This window comes from Mirounga angustirostris, unplaced genomic scaffold, assembly GCF_029215605.1.
Source record: "Mirounga angustirostris isolate CCGP_5_RB_7025 unplaced genomic scaffold, mMirAng1.0.hap1 SCAF_3, whole genome shotgun sequence".
Classification (NCBI taxonomy): domain Eukaryota; kingdom Metazoa; phylum Chordata; class Mammalia; order Carnivora; family Phocidae; genus Mirounga; species Mirounga angustirostris.
This window is the reverse complement of record NW_026991711.1, coordinates 14,997,526-15,017,652: the sequence shown is the minus strand read 5'-3', so window position 1 is coordinate 15,017,652 and position 20,127 is coordinate 14,997,526. Positions and strand designations below refer to the sequence as shown.

Here is a 20,127-nt window from a genome sequence, read left to right as displayed (position 1 = left end):
GTAGCAGTTCATCCCATTTCCCCTCCCCTTTCCGTCAGGAGTGAAGACGGGGAGCTTAGAGACCGGGGTAAAGCCTGCTCTTGTCACTTTCAAGTCGTATGGCTTTTGGCAAGTTACTTAATTCTACATTTCTCACATCTTCAGGATGAGGTTATGATATTCACTGTGTCCCAGAATTGTTCTGATTAAATGAACTATGCGTGTTAAAAAAGCAAAAATAGGGGCACCCTGGGTGGCTCAGTCGGTTGGGCGTCTGCCTTCGGCTCGGGTGGTGATCTCAGGGTCCTGGCATAGGGTCCTGCGTCAGGCTCCCTGCTCTGCGGGGAGCCTGCTTCTCCCTCTCTTCTCTGCTCCTCCCCACTGCTCTCTCTCAAATAAATAAAATCTTAAAAAAAAAGCATACTACGCCCATGTAGTTCAATAAATACCTGTTGAAAAAGTGATCGAACGAGCACAGTGGCCCGTGTGCCTTCTTGGGCACGGTGTGGCTTTGGTGTGTTGCGTATCTCTGTCGCCCTGTATGGAGGTTTGATTTGGCATTTATTAAAGCTCTTACATGGAAAGTGAGTGCGTTTCCATAAAATGGCCCCTGTGGGAAGTGCTTAAAAGGGTGCAAGTGGGGCGCCTGGGTGGCTCAGTTGGTTGGGCGACTGCCTTCGGCTCAGGTCATGATCCTGGAGGCCCGGGATCGAGTCCCGCATCGGGCTCCCTGCTCGGCGGGGAGTCTGCTTCTCCCTCTGACCCTCCCCCCTCTCATGCTCTCTGTCTCTCATTCTCTCTGTCTCAAATAAATAAATAAAATCTTTAAAAAAAAAGGGTGCAAGTGGACGAGTGAAAAGGACCCTTGGGGGCAGAAACATAAACTGCTGTGACTTCAGATCAGGATGTGGCATGGTTCACAGGGCGAGCCTAACCCCCAACAAGGTAAGCTTGGCTCAGAACTCATCCTTAATGACTCAGCCACAGTCATGATGATGCAATGGAGGGCTTTACTTGAAAGATTGGCAAATTGAAAAGAGATCCAAAACCCAACAGACTATTAGTTAAAAGGTTACTTTTTTTTTGGAAACCGGAGTACAGATAGCAGCACAAAGTATAAAAAAATGCAAAAAACAGTTTATATGAACTTTCTGACCATGGACAATTGTTAAGAACGGAACTAATTAGTTTTGAGGTATTTTATAATACGGGTTGGGCGTTTGAAGAAAGTGGAAAAAAAACCCACATACACATATGAATTCAGTAATGACTCAATCTTTTCTATTCGGATTCTGATTGAAAACAGCTACATTTTCTTCGTAAAATGTCCAAGGCAAAGATTATACTGCAGAAATGGTATTTAATGTTCTAAAATAATTGTTTAATACAACATGCTTACAACGGCTCAAAGTGGCATATGATACACATACTTCTGGAAAAGGTATTTAATATGGGCCTAGCTATATTTTTATAATTCTAAACTTATTTCTATATGAAAAATAACCAATCTACTCTTAAGATTTCATTGATTTCACTAATTCAAGTTTAAGCATACTAACAGAATTTTGTAATAAAACACTTCCAGTGTGATAACGCACATAAGAAAGATAAAAAAAAAAGTTTTTAATTCAAACCAAAACCTATAAGTTTAAAAAAAATGCACTTAAAAATTAGTTGAAAAAATCCACTTAAACACTAGAGTACCGTTCTGAAGAAAAAACTTTTTATGACTTAAAATGATATATTAATTTTAAGCAGCAGAAGTCTTAAACACCCTCTATATGCTTCAAAATACTGTTGACAATTTGTTTTTCAATACTGAATTAGGCGCTGTTAAAGAGACCCTTGTTCTCTGAATCAGCTTCCTTGTTACTGTGGGAAATACTGTAAGGCAGGAGCGCTAGAATCTTGTGGGCAGATTACTGGAATCCCGTTGGCATCTGCACCTTCTGACTCTGAGGCTGTGGTTATACATCTGAAGAGTCGCTCCAATCAGTCACAGTTACTAAGCTGCTTTTCAGCGTGCTGGATTCATCTTGAAGTCCTGTGGAGGGAGAGACGGAAGGAGGAAGAGCTTCAACGATGAGACAAGTCTGTAAAAATCCCCTATCACTCAGTGTCCAGGTCTGTTGGCTGATCTGCAGGCCCCCAGCTCCCACAGGCTGTGGAGGAAGGTACAAGTGCAATCTGACCACGAAATGGCCACATCTCCAGGATACCATCAGGGGCCCTTGGCTAGAGGCTCCCACTTGGCATCTCTCCTTCCCTTCATTCAGCACAGGGCCAGGATCCTCAACCATGCTCAGTAACGTTCTGTTGTTACTGACTCTGACTGACAGGTGTAAAGAAAGGAGAATAAAAGTATAATAGGCCAAGTAGGAGCTGAATGTTAAATAGGGGTTTTCTAGGATTGATGGGCTTTAATATGAAGCACAGATAACCTAGTGGCGGGCACCATGTAGAAGTAAAGGCACGGCTCACATTCTGGAGGAGAGGAAAGGTGACTTGGAGGGCAGACAGCAATGGCTCATCTTACAAAGTGAGGTGGCGAGAGATCCTGCTGAAAATGGGAAGGACAGATAGGTTTGCACGTACTAATTTGAAGTACAGATGGGGGCACAAAAAGACCCAACGGGGGTCAATGAGAGGTGTCGTGAGTGCGGGAAATGAGCCACACCCCTATCTGTCTTAGCGGGACATCAACAGTTCGTGTCTAAAGTTGATGAGTCTGGAAACTGTAGTCTGACCTACTACTGAGAGATGTGGTGGAACTCGGGGTGCCACACAGACCCGAGGACGGATGCTGCAGCTGGGGGGAGAGGCACTGACAAGCCCTTCTGGACGACCTGGCCAGACCCTAGGACTCAGCCAGGAACAATGTCAACTCCGGGTTTCATCTGTAATTCATCCCACCGGCTATAATGTTGCAAGAGAAATCTTTCTTCAAAGAAAATAAAGAGAAACATTTAATGTGTACAGAGATTAACGAAGGAAGACTGCCAGAAGAATGGCCCCATTCAGCTGTAAGAGCAGAAATTTTAATTTCTGCGAGGCATCTGCATGAGGAGAATATTTGCATGGGCATTTTCAAAAATAATATTACAATTTAAAGACTAGGTCCAAATTAAATAAATATACACAGATTAAAGGACTTTAAAGGGGAATAAATGCGCACAAAGCACACGGTATTTGTTATATCGTGTGCTTTGTGAAAGCGTTAGGTATTTATTATACCAACAGCGTTTCTGTCTGATGATATATTAACATAGCTTCATTAGATATTTATAAAGATGAAACACATAACTGGAAAATGGACTGAGTGTCAAGACACTAAAGCCACGAACCTTCTCCTTTTGGCCCCTTCGGATTAGACGCACCCCATGCGCTTGGCACTTGAGTAGAATTTGACTCATTCTTCACAGGTAGAGGTTCCCTCTGTTCTCTCCCAGTTTTCTTCCCCAGAGATCTTTCCTCCTCTATGGAGGATATGTCCCAGTCATCATCCTCCACATCCGCACACTGAGAGAAAACATGGAGAGCAATGAGGGTTTCTTTTTTTTTTTTTTAAAGATTTTATTTATTTATTTGAGAGAGAGAGAATGAGAGAGAGCACATGAGAGGGGGGAGGGTCAGAGGGAGAAGCAGACTCCCTGCCGAGCAGGGAGCCCGATGCGGGACTCGATCCCGGGACTCCAGGATCATGACCTGAGCCGAAGGCAGTCGCTTAACCAACTGAGCCACCCAGGCACCCCGCAATGAGGGTTTCTTAAACACGCAGTGCATGTTGGCGTCCGTCGGTCATTTTGTTGGCTAGACTGAGCCACTGACACCGAATGATCCGACGTTGGGGAATCTCAGAGATTCCCCGTCTGGTCATTTCTGGAGGGCAAGGAGGCGGACTTGGAAATCTGTGTTTTGCAGGCAGACGGAACCACCTCTTTGTTTCTTGCCACGGAAATGTACACATTTCCTACCTACTCTACCAGCCACGAATTTAGAAAAATCCCAGACACACTACATTGTAGCAGTAAAGTCAGGCTGCTCCGCAAGTAGGAGCTCTTACCTCTGGGATAATCTGACCTTGAGCCGCAGGTGACGTCACACCAGGGCCCAACTGAAAGGAGCACGTGTTCCTATCGCGCCCACAGATGAACAAGAGAAGAGTCAAAGCTAAGAAAATGGTGACCACTACTGGGAGACCCGGTCAACACAGATGAGCTGCACCCAGAAATACAGCAAGAGTTCTCCACGCACAGAAACACTTCGATGTCCCGGCGGTTGGAACCGCTCTGAAGGTGTTAGGGTGTTAGGGTGCCCGGGCTCTGCTCTTGTTTCTCGGATGCATTTCTCCACCCACTCCAGCTCCCAAGCCGGGCTGAACCCTGACGAGTCCCTATCTTACCCCAGGTCGGTCCTGGGGGTCTGGGGTCTGGCCGGGGTCTGGCCGGTCACAAGCATCTGTGTGCCAACTATCTAATGCTTGCACACGTCAGCCAGACACGTGACAGGAGGTTGGAAACCCATCAAGCCTGATAAGCACACGATGCCTTCTTACCCGCTGTCATTCCGGTATCTTTGATTCTCTACGGAAAGGAAAGAAATGCAATGATGCTGCAAACAAGATACGGTGCAAATCTCAACCGCTACTGTCCTAAATATGTTTTATATTTCGCTACAAGAAGTACAATTTATTAAGGTATATTCATTAAAAGATGACCTTCTCTGTGCATGTTTAAAACAGAAAGCAAGAGTGATTTCACCTTTAGTTCTTCTTTGAATTCTTTTTTGATGAACGCCTCAGCAACGTTAATTCCACCAACTGGCTTAGTCACGTTTCTATGATCTGAAACCGTCTTTTCAACTTTTTCAGTCAGTGTTTTAATGGAGGTTCCTGGGTGACCAACAGAAAATAGGTACAGTTTCAAAAAAAAAATTGTTATCTTTCTTCGATTCCAAAATAACCTGAACAGGCGACTTGGAAAGAGTCTAAGCTTTGTGAATAATCATATTTATTAAATTAAAATCAGTTTATGTATGTTGGGGATTGAAAAAAGTTACATTAATACATGTCTAACTCCTTTTAGAAAAATCATGATCTCCTAGACCAGAAGCAAGAAAATGTTCATTTTATTTTATTTTTTTAAAAGATTTTATTCATTTATTTGAGAGAGAGTGAGTGACAGAGAGCATGAGTGGGGTGGAGGGGCAGAAGGAGAGGGAGAAGCAGGCTTCCCTCCGAGCAGGGAGCCCGACATGGGACTCGATCCCAGGACCCTGGGATCATGACCTGAGCCGAAGGCAGACGCTTAATGACTGAGCCACCCGGGCGCCTGAAAATGTTCATTTTAAATCAAAGAAGGATGGTCTCATTCAAGCTGTGGTCAGAAACTTTAACTTCAGGGCGCCTGGGTGGCTCAGTTGGTTAAGCGACTGCCTTCGGCTCAGGTCATGATCCTGGAGTCCCGGGATCGAGTCCCGCATCGGGCTCCCTGCTCGGCAGGGAGTCTGCTTCTCCCTCTGACCCTCCCCCCTCTCATGTGCTCTCTCTCATTCTCTCTCCCTTAAATAAAAAATAAAAAATAATAAAAAAAAGAAACTTTAACTTCAGTGAGGCAGTCTGTAGGAGTGGAATATTCATGTGGGTATTTTCAAAAACAATACTATTTTATTTTATTTTATTTTATTTTTTAAAAAGATTTTATTTATTAGACAGAGAGAGAGACAGCGAGAGCAGGAACACAAGCAGGGGGAGTGGGAGAGGGAGAAGCAGGCTTCCTGCCGAGCAGGGAGCCTGATGTGGGACTCCATCCTAGGACCCTGGGATCATGACCCGAGCCGAAGGCAGACGCTTAACGACTGAGCCACCCAGGCGCCCCCCAAAACAATACTATTTTAAAATGGATTAGTTATATCTTACATAATTATATGTAACATGAACATAAAATATATACAATAATTATATATTATATGTAATAATATATAACATAATTAATTAATTATATCTGATATGTTTAAAATATATAATTTTTAAACTGCATTAAGCTGAATTTCTTTTTTAAAATTTTTTATTGTTATGTTAATCACCATACATTACATCATTAGTTTTAGAAGCTGAATTTCTTTTTCAAGAAATGACCCTTAAGCCCCACTTCTCTTCAGCAAATGATCAGCAGTCGCACGCTTGGATCTTATGTTCCTGTAGAATTGCCCCATCTCCCAAGGCAGTACCGTGTATGAGAATATCCATTCTTACAGATGCCCAGTGTATGGGTTGATGTTCATACAATGATGTTCGCACCCCCGATATCTCAGAATGTGCCCTTATTTGGAGATAAGGCCTTTAAAGAGGTCATCAAATTAAAGTGAGTTCCTTAGGGTGGGCCCGGATCCAGTATGACTGGTGTCCTTATAAAAATGGGAAACTGGGACACAGATGCATGACCGGGGGGAGGGTGATGGTCAGCTACAAGGCAAGGACAGAAGCTTAGACCAGATCTTTCCCTCATGGCCCTCACAAAGACGCAAGCTTGCCACCCTTGATTTTGGCCTTCTAGCTTCTGGGATGGAGACAATAAATTTCTGTTTTAAGCCACGAGGTGTGTGGTACTTTGTTCCAACAGCCCCAGGAAACAAATACACCCAGGCATCCCCCACCTGCTTCCTCTCCTTCCACCTGAGCATCAGTGAGTTGCTAAGCCTGTGCATCTTCCTTAGGCAGCACTGGCTTTTGGGTTAGCCCAGTCCTTTCCGTGAGCACTTTCCGAGCTCTGCCTCCCAGTGCTTGGGGCCCCCAGTTGGGGACCACTGTCCTAAACAAACTTTCCAGAAGGACTTTCAATGGCCAGAGCTCACCTGTGGGCTTGGGAGAAATGTCGGAGTCCTCAGTTTCACTTCCCTCGGTCCAGTCAGCGTCGCTTTTGACAATGTTCTTCCCAAAGCTGCTCTTGTTGCTTTCAGACGGCTGCACAGGAAGAAAGTCTGGGGATGCGCAGGCCTGCATGAGGTCATCACCGTCCAGTTCCTCCTCCGAACTGAACGGAGGCGTCCTAAACAAATGAAAACCCACGTGGGGCACTGGTGTTGCCTTTCGGGATTCGGGGGAAAGAAATCTTTTCTGTAGTAAAACTACTCCATCTTTTAAAATAGCGTCATTACAGGGGCACCTGGGTGGCTCAGTCGTTAAGCGTCTGCCATCGGCTCAGGTCATGATCCCAGGGTCCTGGGATCGAGCCCCCGCATCGGGCTCCCTGCTCCACAGGGAAGCCTGCTTCTCCCTCTCCTGCTCCCCCTGCTTATGTTCCCTTTCTCGCTGTGTCTCTCTCTGTCAAATAAATAAAATATTTTAAAAAAATAAATAAATAGGGCGCCTGGATGGCTCAGATGGTTAAGCGTCTGCCTTCGGCTCAGGTCATGGTCCCAGGGTCCTGGGATCGAGTCCCGCATCGGGCTCCCTGCTCGGCTGCAAGCCTGCTTCTCCCTCTGCCTCTCTCTCTCTCTGTCTCTCATGAATAAATAAATACAATCTTTAAATAAATAAATAAATAAATAAATAAAATAGCATCATTACTTATAAGTTACCTCTACACTGCACTTGATGAAGTACTTTTACATACACAATCCCATTTGCTTCATCACATGAATTAGCACCCCATTTTAAAGTGAGGGGGGAGGCCTAGATGGGGGATGGGCATTAAGGAGGGCACTTGTTGCAACGAGCACTGGGTGTTGTATGGAAGTGATGAATCACTGGATTCTACTCCTGAAACCAATATTGCACTGTTATGGTTTTTTTATTTTTAATTTTTTTATTGTTATGTTAATCCCCATACATTACATCATTAGTTTTAGATGTAGTGTTCCATGATTCATTGTTTGTGCATAACACCCAGTGCTCCATGCAGAACGTGCCCTCCTCAATACCCATCACCAGGCTAACCCATCCTCCCATCCCCCTCCCCTCTAGAACCCTCAGTTTGTTTTTCAGAGTCCATTGTCTCTCATGGTTCGTCTACCCCTCCGATTTCCCCCCCTTCATTCTTCCCCTCCTGCTACCTTCTTCTTTTTTTTTTTTCTTAACATATATTGCATTATTTGTTTCAGAGGTACAGATCTGAGATTCAACAGTCTTGCACAGTTCACAGTGCTTACCAGAGCACATACCCTCCCCAGTGTCTATCACCCAGTCACCCCATCCCTCCCACCCCACCCCCCACTCCAGCAACCCTCAGTTTGTTTCCTGAGATTAAGAATTCCTCATATCAGTGAGGTCATATGATACATGTCTTTCTCTGTTTGACTTATTTCGCTCAGCATAATACCCTCCAGTTCCATCCACGTCATTGCAAATGGCAAGATCTCATTCCTTTTGATGGCTGCATAATATTCCATTGTATATATATACCACATCTTCTTTATCCATTCATCTGTCGATGGACATCTTGGCTCTTTCCACAGTTTGGCTATTGTGGACATTGCTGCTACAAACATCGGGGTGCATGTACCCTTTCAGATCCCTACTTTTGTATCTTTGGGATAAATACCCAGTAGTTGCACTGTTATGTTAACCAACTAGAATTTAAATTTAAAAAAATTTTTTAATTAAAAAAAAATTTAAAAAAAAAGGAATTGTCTAGGCATAATGCACATATGGCCGACAATATTATGTACACTTGGAAACTGTTGGGTGAGTGTTTTTTTACCACAATTAAAAAAGAAAAATTAAAAAAAAATTTTAAAAATAAAGTGAGACGTTCAGAGCAGTGTTCGTTCATTCAAGAACATTCTTTGAGCACTTAAATTCCAGACAATGTTCAGTCATACCATGTCCCATGAAATAAGGCTCCTAGGAGACTTTGTACACGGAAAATGCCTTTGAAGGGTAAATAATTTTATTGCCTCTATTATATTCTATTTATACTGTCCCTACTATATACATAATTTATATTGTCTCTACTATATATACGCAATGCCTCAAGAAGAGATACTTATAGCATTAATATCTCCAGAAAAAGTTGATAAAATTCAGTTATGATAAAATCAGTTTTACTTATAATTAATAACAATAATGTACCTATAATTTATTAAGTCCCCATTAAGTGCCAAGCCCTGAGGCCAAGCCCTTTTCTTTTCAAAATATAAAGATTTTAATTTTTATTTTACTTTTTTTTTTAAGTAGGCTCCATGCCCAATGTGGGGCTTGAACTCATGACCCTGAGATCAAGAGTTGCTTGCTCCACTGACTGAGCCAGGCAGGCACCCCCAAACCCCTTTTCATATATTCTTAATCTGTAGAACTATCCTGTGAAAACAGCAGCCTTACCCCCATTGAACAGATAAGAAAACAGGCCTAAATAGGTAAGCAAGTGAATCAGTAACACACAGTTCATGAGTGATGGAGCTAGGATCCTCAGTATCCTAAGAGGGCCCAAGACAGTAAGTTCTAGGGCCATTATTGACTTCTACAAGGGGCAAGCCCACCACGATATCATCTGACTACACTATCCAGGATCTAGCCACTAAAAGACAACATCATTCACTTAATTCACCGTGCTTATTGAAAATTACGGACACGGTGGGGAATAATGGAAATGACATGGGGCAGCGGTCCCACTTCTTAGTGGGGGCCACAAGGTGATAAATGCTTTTGACTTATAGTAAATCTGATAAAGAAACAAAGACATGTCACAAAGGAGTGACAAATTAGTTGTGATGTTTAATAATTAGGGTTTTAGTTAATCGCAGTGCACATACTAATTTACAACAAAACGAATGTTCAGGGGAAAGACCTTTTTAAACGTCCTCTCCCCACTCCCAAGTACTCACGTAATAGTTGAAGATTTTCTGGGAAAATGATCTTCTGTGATATTTTTCTTAACTCTAAAACACAAAAGAAAACGATTTCTAAGTGGCATAAGTGAATAATATAACTTAATATAAATTTCTATGGAATGGGTGATTTTTGCTTTTGAACATTTGTTAAAGAGGATAAGCAGCAAGAAATGGGCTGGTACCAATGACAGGCTGGTAGGAACTGTAAGCGTGACGCTCTGCTGGGTGGGACATTGCTGTGGGTTGAATGTCTGCGTTGCCCTAAAATCCACATATTGAAGCCTTAACCCCCCAGGGGATGCTCTCTGGAGGTTGGGCCTTTGGGAGGTAATTACGTTTATTTGAGGTCATGAGGGTGGGGCCCCCATAAAGGGATTAGTGTCCTTTTAAGAAGAAGAAGAGGGATCAGACCTCTCTCTCTCCCTTCCACGTGGGGATCCAGTGAGAAAGTGACCGTCTACCAGCCTGGAAGCAAGCTGTCACCAGAACTCGACCATACGTCATGCTGCTTTCAGATGTCCAATCTCAAGAAGTGTGAGAAAATAGCTCTCTGTTGTTCAGGCCACGCGGTCCATGGTGTTTTGTTATAGCAGCCCAAGCCAACTGGGATAACCATGAATACAAACATTTTAGGGTCGAAAAGACTTACTTTGGGACAGACGTCCTGTCGGTAAAAACAGGTCTTTGTCTTATCAGCTGTCTGCTTCTGGGAGGAAGCTGTACCGCCTTGGGTATTTCTCCATTTGAAAGGGTATCCACTTGAGGAGGAGCACTGTACTTATCTGGAAGAGCATTTTCATTCATGAGTCTCCATTGCCTTCGTCATCAGCAAGTGAAAAGCACAAGAAAATACTACAATACTGTCTACACTGGCACTCGAAACCAACAAGCTCTTGGCTCTTTTTTTTAAGATTTATTTATTTTAGAGTGAGTGAGAGCAGAGGAAGGGGCAGAGGAAGCGAGAATATTCACGCTGAGCACGGAGCCCGACGTGGGAGCCAAAACCAAGAGTTGGACGCTCAACCAACTGAGCCCCAGGTGCCCCCAGGCATTTTTTAATATTAAAATAAAACCCAAGACTCAACATATAATGGTCCAAACAGTATGAGACTTACCAATGAAGTTCCAAAGTTTGCAAACCATTTAAAAGGCAACAAGACTTTCACTCCTACGTGCAGAAATGAAATGGCAGCCAGTGACGGGCTTACCTGAGGACAGTAAGGTTCTCTCAGTTTTACAGCTGACCTCATCTTCAAGGAATTCTCGAATTTTCTGAATGTTGGGTATTTGTCTTTCTCGTTCATGTCTCGCTGATTCCACAGTTCTTAGCACCCTACTGAAGTGATCGCTTGGAATTCCACGTATATCCTGAAGCAATAAAATGTTAAGCTTATTAGCCTGGGACATTCTTCATTTCATGAGCATTTGTCGGCATAAATTGTGCCAACCTTTTGTCCTCACTGCTGCATGCGAGGGAGGGGACGCCCCGACATATAACACATTATTCTGGCCTCAAGAGGAGCTCCCAGAGCAGTGGGACATAGAGGGGGTGTGTATGAGTGCATGGGACTCGTCAGTGGTGCTAGGCTGTGAGTGCCAGGACCGAATGCACAGAGGGGTGTGTGTGTGTGTGTGTGTGTATGTGTGTGTGTGACTGACCAACAATGCAAGCTGGGCCATCAGGACAGAATGAGTGCACAAGGACAGAACGGACATGCCTTCTTCTCTCCTCTGATCCTTTCCTATTGAGAAAACAAAATACAACACAACCAGTGAACGTTCCTGAAATGAAGGAGCTTACCGCATTAATCCCAAAGGTTTCCAGTTTCTCTAGCAAACTCTGCTCCAAGACACTCCTTATTTCCTTCATGAGGGAGGGGTTACTCTTCAAAGCTTTCCTTAAGTGGATCTTGTTGTGATTTAATTTCTGTTCATTCTCCCTTCCTGAAATAAGGTTTACAAAGTGTGTTAAAAAGTTAAATACATAAAAGCTCTAAGCAGAAAAATAGCAAAACACCACTTTTAAACAGCAAGCAAGCATTTTGTAATGTGATAAGGTTTTTGGATTGTTTAATCATTCAGCTCAATATATGATGCTGAAGTATCACAACTTTTAAAACTACCTTAAGTTGGCCTCAAAACGTCGGTGTCTTTTTTTTTTTTAAAGATTTTATTTATTTATTTATGAGAGACAGAGAGCACGAGAGGGAGGAGGGTCAGAGGGAGAAGCAGACTCCCCGCCGAGCAGGGAGCCCGATGTGGGACTCGATCCCGGGACTCCAGGATCACGACCTGAGCCGAAGGCAGTCGCTTAACCGACTGAGCCACCCAGGCGCCCAAAAATGTCGGTGTCTTTAAAGACTCTCTCTTTACCCCTTAACTGAATCAATACTAGATGAATAATGCAAGAGAAATGTCTCTGCAGAAGCACAGTAGAAAAAATGAATTCTTTAGAAGTTCAATGGTTCATCCTAAAATTATTGTACTACTTTCTGAAGAATTCATCTCACCTAAATTATTAGAATTTATGTTTCATTTTTTGAAGCCTCATTTATACTGAATAATTAAGTTCTGATTTAATAAATTCAGTAAAAATTTATCTAAGATTTCAAAATGTGACATTATCCCTCCCAAAATATTTACCAAAATGAAAAAGAGGTTAACAAAGAGTCTTAGGAAAAGTATATTGTTTAAAACCACCTATGATTAAAAGCAAAGGAAAAATAACCAGCCAGATTCTCCTAACTTTTCCTTCCCTGTTCCTCTTCCATTCCCCCACTAAAAAATGTTGGTATTCAAGAGAATTTGGAGAAGGCGCGTGACTACATGGCCCTGAAGATAGGAGTCCTACGTCAAAGCGGAGGCAGGGCTTGATGGACAAGGTGCCACTGGGGGCTGTTCAGACCCTTAGTGAAGGTCCAAAGCCAGATCTGGGAGAACACAACAGTGCTGTCCTTTTGGAGTCTCTTCTCCGAACAGGGGCATTTCACCCAACAAGGGTGGTGCCGAGTGCCCACGCCGCGTAGGTCTGGGGCTGCAGGGGGCTATGGTATTTTGAGCCCGGCCTCACCCACCCCAGTAGATGGGAATTTTAGGGACCCACAGCAGAAGATCCACAACAAAATGCCCCAATGTCTCAGACATTCTCTAAACCCTCATTCAACTCCAGCAGTAAATTGTATTTCTGTTCCTGAATCAACACTTCTGCTGAGGGCAAAAGTAGTCAAACTACTGCGTGTACATTAAAGAAGAGGAAAAGTCCTGCATGGTAATGCTGTTCTATAATTTGGTACTTCAGTTTGCGAAACCGAAATTATAAAATTTTGTAAGATTATGTATTAGTAAAGATCAGAAGTAATCTTAAATTTTTGATTCCAGCATTCATGCTGCTTTCTCACCAATGTTTTCCAATATTCTGGAGTCACCTTAAAAAAAAAAAAAAACACTTCTGGGGGCCCCTGGGTGGCTCAGTTGGTTGGGCGTCTGACTCTTGATTTTGGCTCAGGTCATGATCTCAGGGTCATGGGATGGAGTACCGCATCGGCTCTGCCCTCGGTGCTGAGTCTCTTATCCCTCTCCCTCGTGCTCCTCTCCACCCCACCCCGCCCAGCTCACACTCTCGCTCTCTCTCTTTCAAATAAGTAAATAAATAAAATCTTAAAAAAAAAAAAAAGCACTTCTGTCCTAGGAACAATACATCACAATCTAGAGGGCTTAGCTGCAGCTGTGGCCATGTCACAGGCTTTGGCGGCTAGCTGGCCATCAAGTGTAGAAAACTAGGGTGAACAACATGAAGAGGTACCGAGAGATTGCCTGGGAGTCATGGTGCTACCACAGAAAAAGACACACCTCCCGCCCTGTTTACCCAAGGGAACTTTCGGGCCAGGACCCAGGGTATAAAAGGAACTACACGGAAGCACAGACAGAGAGGCTCCAGGCTCTGTCTGCTCCAGGACCCGCGTCAAGCGAACTGAATTTGTTTGCTGATTGGGTTGGGTTCACCCTCAACCCTGATGATAAGCTCCTTCTGATGACCAAGTTTCCCAAAATGACTGCAAATTAAACATTTCCCCTCTGTCCTCAAATTCACTTTCTATGTTGATGCTTGCTTTAGATTCCTTTATGGATAAGGCGAAAACTCTTGGTAGGAAGGACTCTTAACAAGGCTGGGGCTGGCTGGGGGAAGCGAGAAAGAATGTAGAATGGACAGGAAAAAGAAAAAGAAAGTTTTTAATGTAATGGTGGAATTAATCACTGGAAAGCCTATCACAACAGAAGATTTTAATCGAAGACAAAACTTTCCCAGGCAGGTAGCCCAATGCACAATAGCCCACACAAATGATCATTTCTATCAGACATACAACGTACCATTTTTGGTGAGCAAATAACTACAGCATAAAGTGAAGAGTAAAAAACAAAACCCAAAACGGAATTCCTGGGTCAGAAGGGACGTCATCATCTAGGAATCAGTCCTCTCATTTTTCACATGAGAACACTAAAACCAGAGAGGGAAAGGCACCCCGCTAGTCCTGGACCAGCCTGCCTCTGTCCCTTTGTTCTCTGCGGTAAACTCTGGAAAGCTGAAAACCTGGACTGGAGTTCCAGCCCTGTCACGAATTAAGCTCAACGACTTGGAGTAAGCTCCCAACCCCCCTGTGTTTCAAGTTCCTGAACAATGAAATGGCCTCTAAGACCCCTGCTGGCCCACATTCTAACATCCCATAGCAAGGGTTGAATATGCCTTTCCGGGACTGTCAAAACCGTAAGGACACAGAAGTGGTCATGCATGTAAGTACGCGTGCATGCATACTTCTGGGTAACAGCCACCATGCTTTGCAAACCACTGCCAAAATTTAGCTGTACAGGCATCATCTGCAAAATGTTAGCCCAGCTGAGGAATTTACTGATGGCAATTAATCTGCCGCCGGCATCCTGGCTCCACGGAGGCACTGAAGGGTTCGCTGGGTCACTGGCTTATGTAACAGTGTGCCTGGGACTCAGGCCTGTCTGGCGGCCCTCGGCCCTCTCCTCTCTGCAACCAGAGCTGTGTCCGAATACACGGAAAGGGTTATTTTCTTTCCCAATCTGGTTCCCCGCATGCGGCAATAACCAACGATGGTGTTCGCTGCCTGTGATCCCAAACTCACACCTTACGTGGTCTGGGTAGAAGAATTTTAAAACACAGGCAGAAGGATGTCATGGGTATAAGTGGGGGCCCCGAGGGGTGACAGTGGACAAAGTGAGGACGGTCTCTTGGAATCTAACAGACTCGTTTTTTTTTTAAAGGACTGTGAATTTGAGACTCCATATGACCGCCGGACACATTTCATAGATTCTGCAGAAAATAAGATATTTTGGACCTCCTGACACATTACATAGATTCTGCAGAAAATAAGGTATTTGGTGTTCCAGACATCAATAAATAACATGTAGGAGGGAGAAAGCACATGACTTGAAAGCAAATGGAAAATAAACATCGCACAGATATTATGGATGTGCCTGATTGAGTCACTTCTCAATTTGTAGCCTTGATTAAAATAATTTGGAAAGGGATGCCTGGGTGGCTCAGTTGGTTAAGCATCTGCCTTCGGCTCAGGTCATGATCCCAGGGTCCTGGGATCTAGCCCCGCATCGGGCTCCCTGCTCAGCGGGAGGCCTGCTTCTCTCTCTCTCTCTCCCTCTGCTTGTGCTCTCTCTGTCAAATAAATAAAATCTTAAAAAAAAAAAATAACTTGGAAAAAGTCATCTAGAGAACACAGAAAAGTTACAACAAATAATTAAGAATTTACAAATTGGAATATACATTTTAATTTTCTTCCTAACACAAATGGTAAAACCAGAGTTCATATAAATATTATTCAAGTGTAACTGTTTCAAGATGTACAAGTCTGGCGTTAGAAAATACTCTTAATAATGTGGAATGATTTTCTTAAACTTCAAAAATGAATTGACAGAAAATAATTTTGAGAGCTGCTGAATAAAAGGAGTAAGCCACAATAACTTTAATTATCTCCCCAAACCTTGAACAGTTCCCAAATTTCAACATGAAGTCATTACCCTGGGGATCCCTGGGTGGCTTAGTCGGTTAAGCCTCTGATTCTTAATTTTAGTTCGGGTCATGATCTCAGGGTCGTGGGATCGAGCGCAGCATTGGGCTCTGCACTGGGCGTGGAGCCTGCTTAAGATTCTCTCTCTCTCCCTCATCCTCTCCTTCTGTCCACCATGTGCCCTTGCTCTCTCTCTATAATAAATAAATAAATCTTTTTTTAAAAAAGACATTATTCTGCACATAAATATTCTACATCAAGAGCATAAATATTATGCTTTTTTTTTGCTGTTAAAATAATTTTGAAATGGGCAGTTCACCCTCTCACAGATTCAGGATGTGAGAAATAGCTACTGTGCTAGGAATATTTTTTTCCCTAAAAAGATTTTATTTGTTTATTTATTTATTTATTTAATTTATTTCTCAGAGAGAGAGAGCACACACAAGCAGGGGGAGCAGCAAGCAGAGGGAGAAGCAGGCTCCCCACTGAGCAGGGAGCCCGATACGGGGCTCGATCCCAGGACCCTGGGATCATGACCTGAGCCGAAGGCAGGTGCTTAACCGACTGAGCCACCCGGGCGTTCCCTAGGAATATTTTTGTATCATCTGGTGCACAATGCATTTGTGTTGACTTGTCATCTGACCAGAAAATATCTGCGTTGACAAAAAGACTTACATTTTTTTCCCCAAGTTCCCCGACATAGGAAGATCTTAGTCACATGCTAAGAATACAGTAAAGCAGGGGAAAATATAACAGCATGTTAAAGGAATAAGGTGACAGAATACAACAGATGGATTGAAAATGTAATCTCCAAACCTAAATGTCTTCCCTAATTTTGATAACGGTGTGATAAAAACCACTGGATTGTAAATTTCAAGGCTTGGGTTTTGGCATCTCAATCGAATCTATGCAGGTGGAAACCCTGAGTGAGCCCTTGGTTACCTTTTTCTTCCTCTGAAAGCTCTTCTATTGGTTCCAGTATGTGCGATGAGAATGCCTGTTCTATTAACGAGGAAAAATAAGAATAGTACAAACAGGACAACAGCAAAGCAAAATTAGTTTCCTTTTAAACAATTTTGAAAGATACAGTTCCACAGTATTTTAATAATGCCTAAAACAGCAGAATTTGCTGGGAAGAAATATGGAGGCGGTCAGTTAAAGCTGGTCCCTTTTTCATGGTATCTGCTCTTTCATGTATTTTCCATTAACTTCCCCTGCCTCAGGAAATTAGGTTTTCAAATAATTATGTCGTTTCTCACTCAGCAACCTCGTGCCTGACGGGATTCTTTTAAGACACAAGGTCACAACTGCAAAAGGTCTTCTTCACTTATCCCCCCAAAATACCTTCCTTATAAAATATTTTGATTGGGTGGTTAAAGAGAAAATTAATGAAACTATTTCAGTTCCCAAAGATAAAAACATGACAAAATGCCCTGGGATTCCCACTTCTCACTAGCCCCAGGGTCTTCAGGTGGGAGGACCAGGATGGTGAAGAACAGGTGAACCCAGCAACACCAGTACGACTAAGACCCCTTCTTAGACACCTCTGTGTCCCTAAACCACGGTTCAACACCTCCTTCTGCTCCCAGAGAGCCACCGGGGCGAGGCTGTGGACAGATGACACGTGAAGAGGGGCTGTTCCCAATCCCACCCCAGAACAGTGCCCAGGGTGGGTCAGGCCTCTGGGTGACTTCCCAGGTAATGTGACTGGGGCTCAAGGAAATCCGTGGGCTGCATGGATAAAGCCAAACGCCATCCTTTCAAGGGGGAAGTGCCTACTTGGGGAAGGTCAGGTTTCTGCAGTCAGGTAGTCAGGCTTTAGACATTGGCATAAAATGCAATTGGAAATCTAGCTGAGGAAGTGTGTGCTTCACTCACCTTCGGCTTGGAGACTGCCCCGGGCCCCCTCCCCAGGGAGCTCCCCACCTGCACCTACAAGGAGGAGGCCATTCCTCTCCACACCAGACCCCACAGTGGGCGACCAGCGAGGGGAGTTGCCCCCCAGCTTGTCGGGCACAGATGACACGCTTTGCACATATTAGCTTAGATTTAACACCTCCCACTTTGAAGTTCTAGCTTTTAATTTACCGAAGGGTATTTCTAATTCTGTTTTAGGGCATCTACAAACATACGCACACACGTATTGGTATACACAAATAAATAAATATATATTATATTTAAGTACACATAAATAGGCTCTTACAGCTTGTTAGCAACCTAGTCAATCTCTCTGACATTGACTGGGAGAAAAGCACTGTAAACTGCTTTCCAATGAACGTTTGGAACACAGCCTATTAGGAAATAGCAGTCCACTTTAATTTTGAAACATGAACATGATCGTACAAAGAGGCATTTAATTCCATCCATGCACCACAACTGATGAACATGAAAAATGTGCTTTCAAGGGGCGCCTGGGTGGCTCAGTTGGTTAAGCGACTGCCTTCGGCTCAGGTCATGATCCTGGAGTCCCGGGATCGAGTCCCGCATCGGGCTCCCTGCTCGGCAGGGAGTCTGCTTCTCCCTCTGACCCTCCTCCCTCTCATGCTCTCTGTCTCTCATTCTCTCTCTCTCGAATAAATAAATAAATAAATCTTTAAAAAAAAAAGTGCTTTCAAATGTGTTATTCAGCATCAAGATTTTAAAGTTATATAAATAAAGAAAAAAAAACCAACCTGTAGCTATATGTGGTAATGGATGTTAACTAGATCCCGTGGTGATCATTTCACAATATATATAAATACCGACTCATTATATTGTACACCTGTGCTAATATGTTATAGGTCAATTATATCTCAATAAAGAATTAAAAAATTAAAAAGTAAAGTTATACAAATAGACTATTTACTAGTTTGAACTGCTGAAAATAGGGATTTTAGGAGGATGGCTAATTTCAATTTTTTAAGTCACATGATTTATATTTTATTGTATTTTATGGAAATGACAAAAATAAAGTAGGAGGAAAAGCTCTATAAAATCTCCCCAAACCATCATATACATATTTGTTATCATTATAAGGATAGTCCTAGGACTTACTTCTCTTGAGTTGAAACAAGGCATCAAAATGGTGACCTTTGGTGCTGGGAGGCAGAGGGTGGGGCTCTAGGGGAGGGAAACTGGGCTCCTATTATAAAAGCTATAAAGGGAGTGAGGTCCACCAGACTTCAGCTCTAAACTAGCAGACTGATGTCCAAGTGTGGAGTGAAGGGCCTGCCGTTCGTATGTTTTATAAGCCACAGGCCCAGCCTCCAAATGACCCAGGTCTTGTCGTAAATTGAGATATCCAGGCTGAGCTGATATACTCGAAGACCCAAGTCTCTCCCCTCTGAACTCTCCAGAGGCTTCCAGAAAAATCCTTATGTCAGTGCCCTACCATTCCCTCCAGAAGACGAACTCCCAGGTCTGTACCTAGCCCTCTCTGGCACTGGCTGGCTGTGTCGGACTTTGTCAGCCCGACCCCGGAAGCCAACAAGGGCCAGTGCTTTCTCAGTGGCTCCTGTTCCAAAGGTCCTGCTTCATTTGATCCTTAGCACAGCCCACCGCAGTAGCTGTACTGTTCTCCTCATTTGGCAGGCAAGGAATCCCAAACCTGTGGCTTCATGAGTCAACTGTGAACCCAGACTGCTTGCTTCCTTTCAAAGTCCAGGCTCTTGGCCAGGAAACCATAGTGCCTTCCTACTGGCAATTTCTGCGTTTGTCTCCCGGACTTCTCTACATGGCACTGTCTCTGTGAGCTCATGGTGTTCTTAACCCGTCCCTCACCCTTGCCCGAATCACCTGCACCTGCAACTTCCACCAGCTCCATGGAACAGCTGGTATATCTGCCCCCTCGTTTCAAAACCTCAACCCCAATTCCTAGGTGAAGAATCACCCAGAGACCATTCCTCGATCCCCAGCTGGTCTGTCCAGCTCTAAATCCTTGAGTACACTCTGGTCAGGCTGAGCTTCCCCAAGCCCAGCCCTCCCGTCTGGCCACGCCCAGCTTCAAGAACATTCAGCGGCTACAGAATGTCACAAGAATGGCCCGACCAGCTAGAGGCTGGTACCGGGTGCTCGCCATGAACGGTCTCAACCAGCCTCGCTTCCCTCAAGTCTCTTCTGCCTACCCTATGCTCAGCCAAATAATTCATCTGCACCACTCATCCCCATCTCGTGCTTTCCTCTGACCTTTTGCTTCTACTTTTTGCTTTGTCTCTGGGGAGGGGAGCAGCCTACACCCCTGACAACCCCCATCTCATAACTGATCCCTGAATCCAGGACAATTCTGAAGAGCCCA

General features: G+C 43.9%; 1 protein-coding gene across 4 annotated transcripts in view; it reads right to left on the bottom strand.

The window, feature by feature from the left end:
- Positions 1-1,073: 1,073 nt before the first annotated feature.
- DZIP1 (DAZ interacting zinc finger protein 1) overlaps positions 1,074-20,127 on the bottom strand; it is a 49,586-nt gene continuing 30,532 nt past the window's right edge. For 2 of the 4 annotated variants that reach the window (XM_045869604.3, XM_064585947.1), the window contains 9 exons: positions 16,797-16,856; positions 11,609-11,751; positions 11,016-11,175; positions 10,457-10,589; positions 9,802-9,855; positions 6,832-7,025; positions 4,740-4,870; positions 3,324-3,498; positions 1,074-2,023 (listed from right to left, as the gene is read on the bottom strand). In XM_045869604.3, coding sequence (XP_045725560.1) covers positions 1,947-2,023; positions 3,324-3,498; positions 4,740-4,870; positions 6,832-7,025; positions 9,802-9,855; positions 10,457-10,589; positions 11,016-11,175; positions 11,609-11,751; positions 16,797-16,856 — 1,127 coding nt within the window. In that variant the 3' untranslated portion in view covers positions 1,074-1,946. The remainder of the gene's footprint in view (positions 2,024-3,323; positions 3,499-4,739; positions 4,871-6,831; positions 7,026-9,801; positions 9,856-10,456; positions 10,590-11,015; positions 11,176-11,608; positions 11,752-16,796; positions 16,857-20,127) is intronic. The other 2 variants (XM_045869606.3, XM_054506390.2) reach the window with 1 other exon arrangement.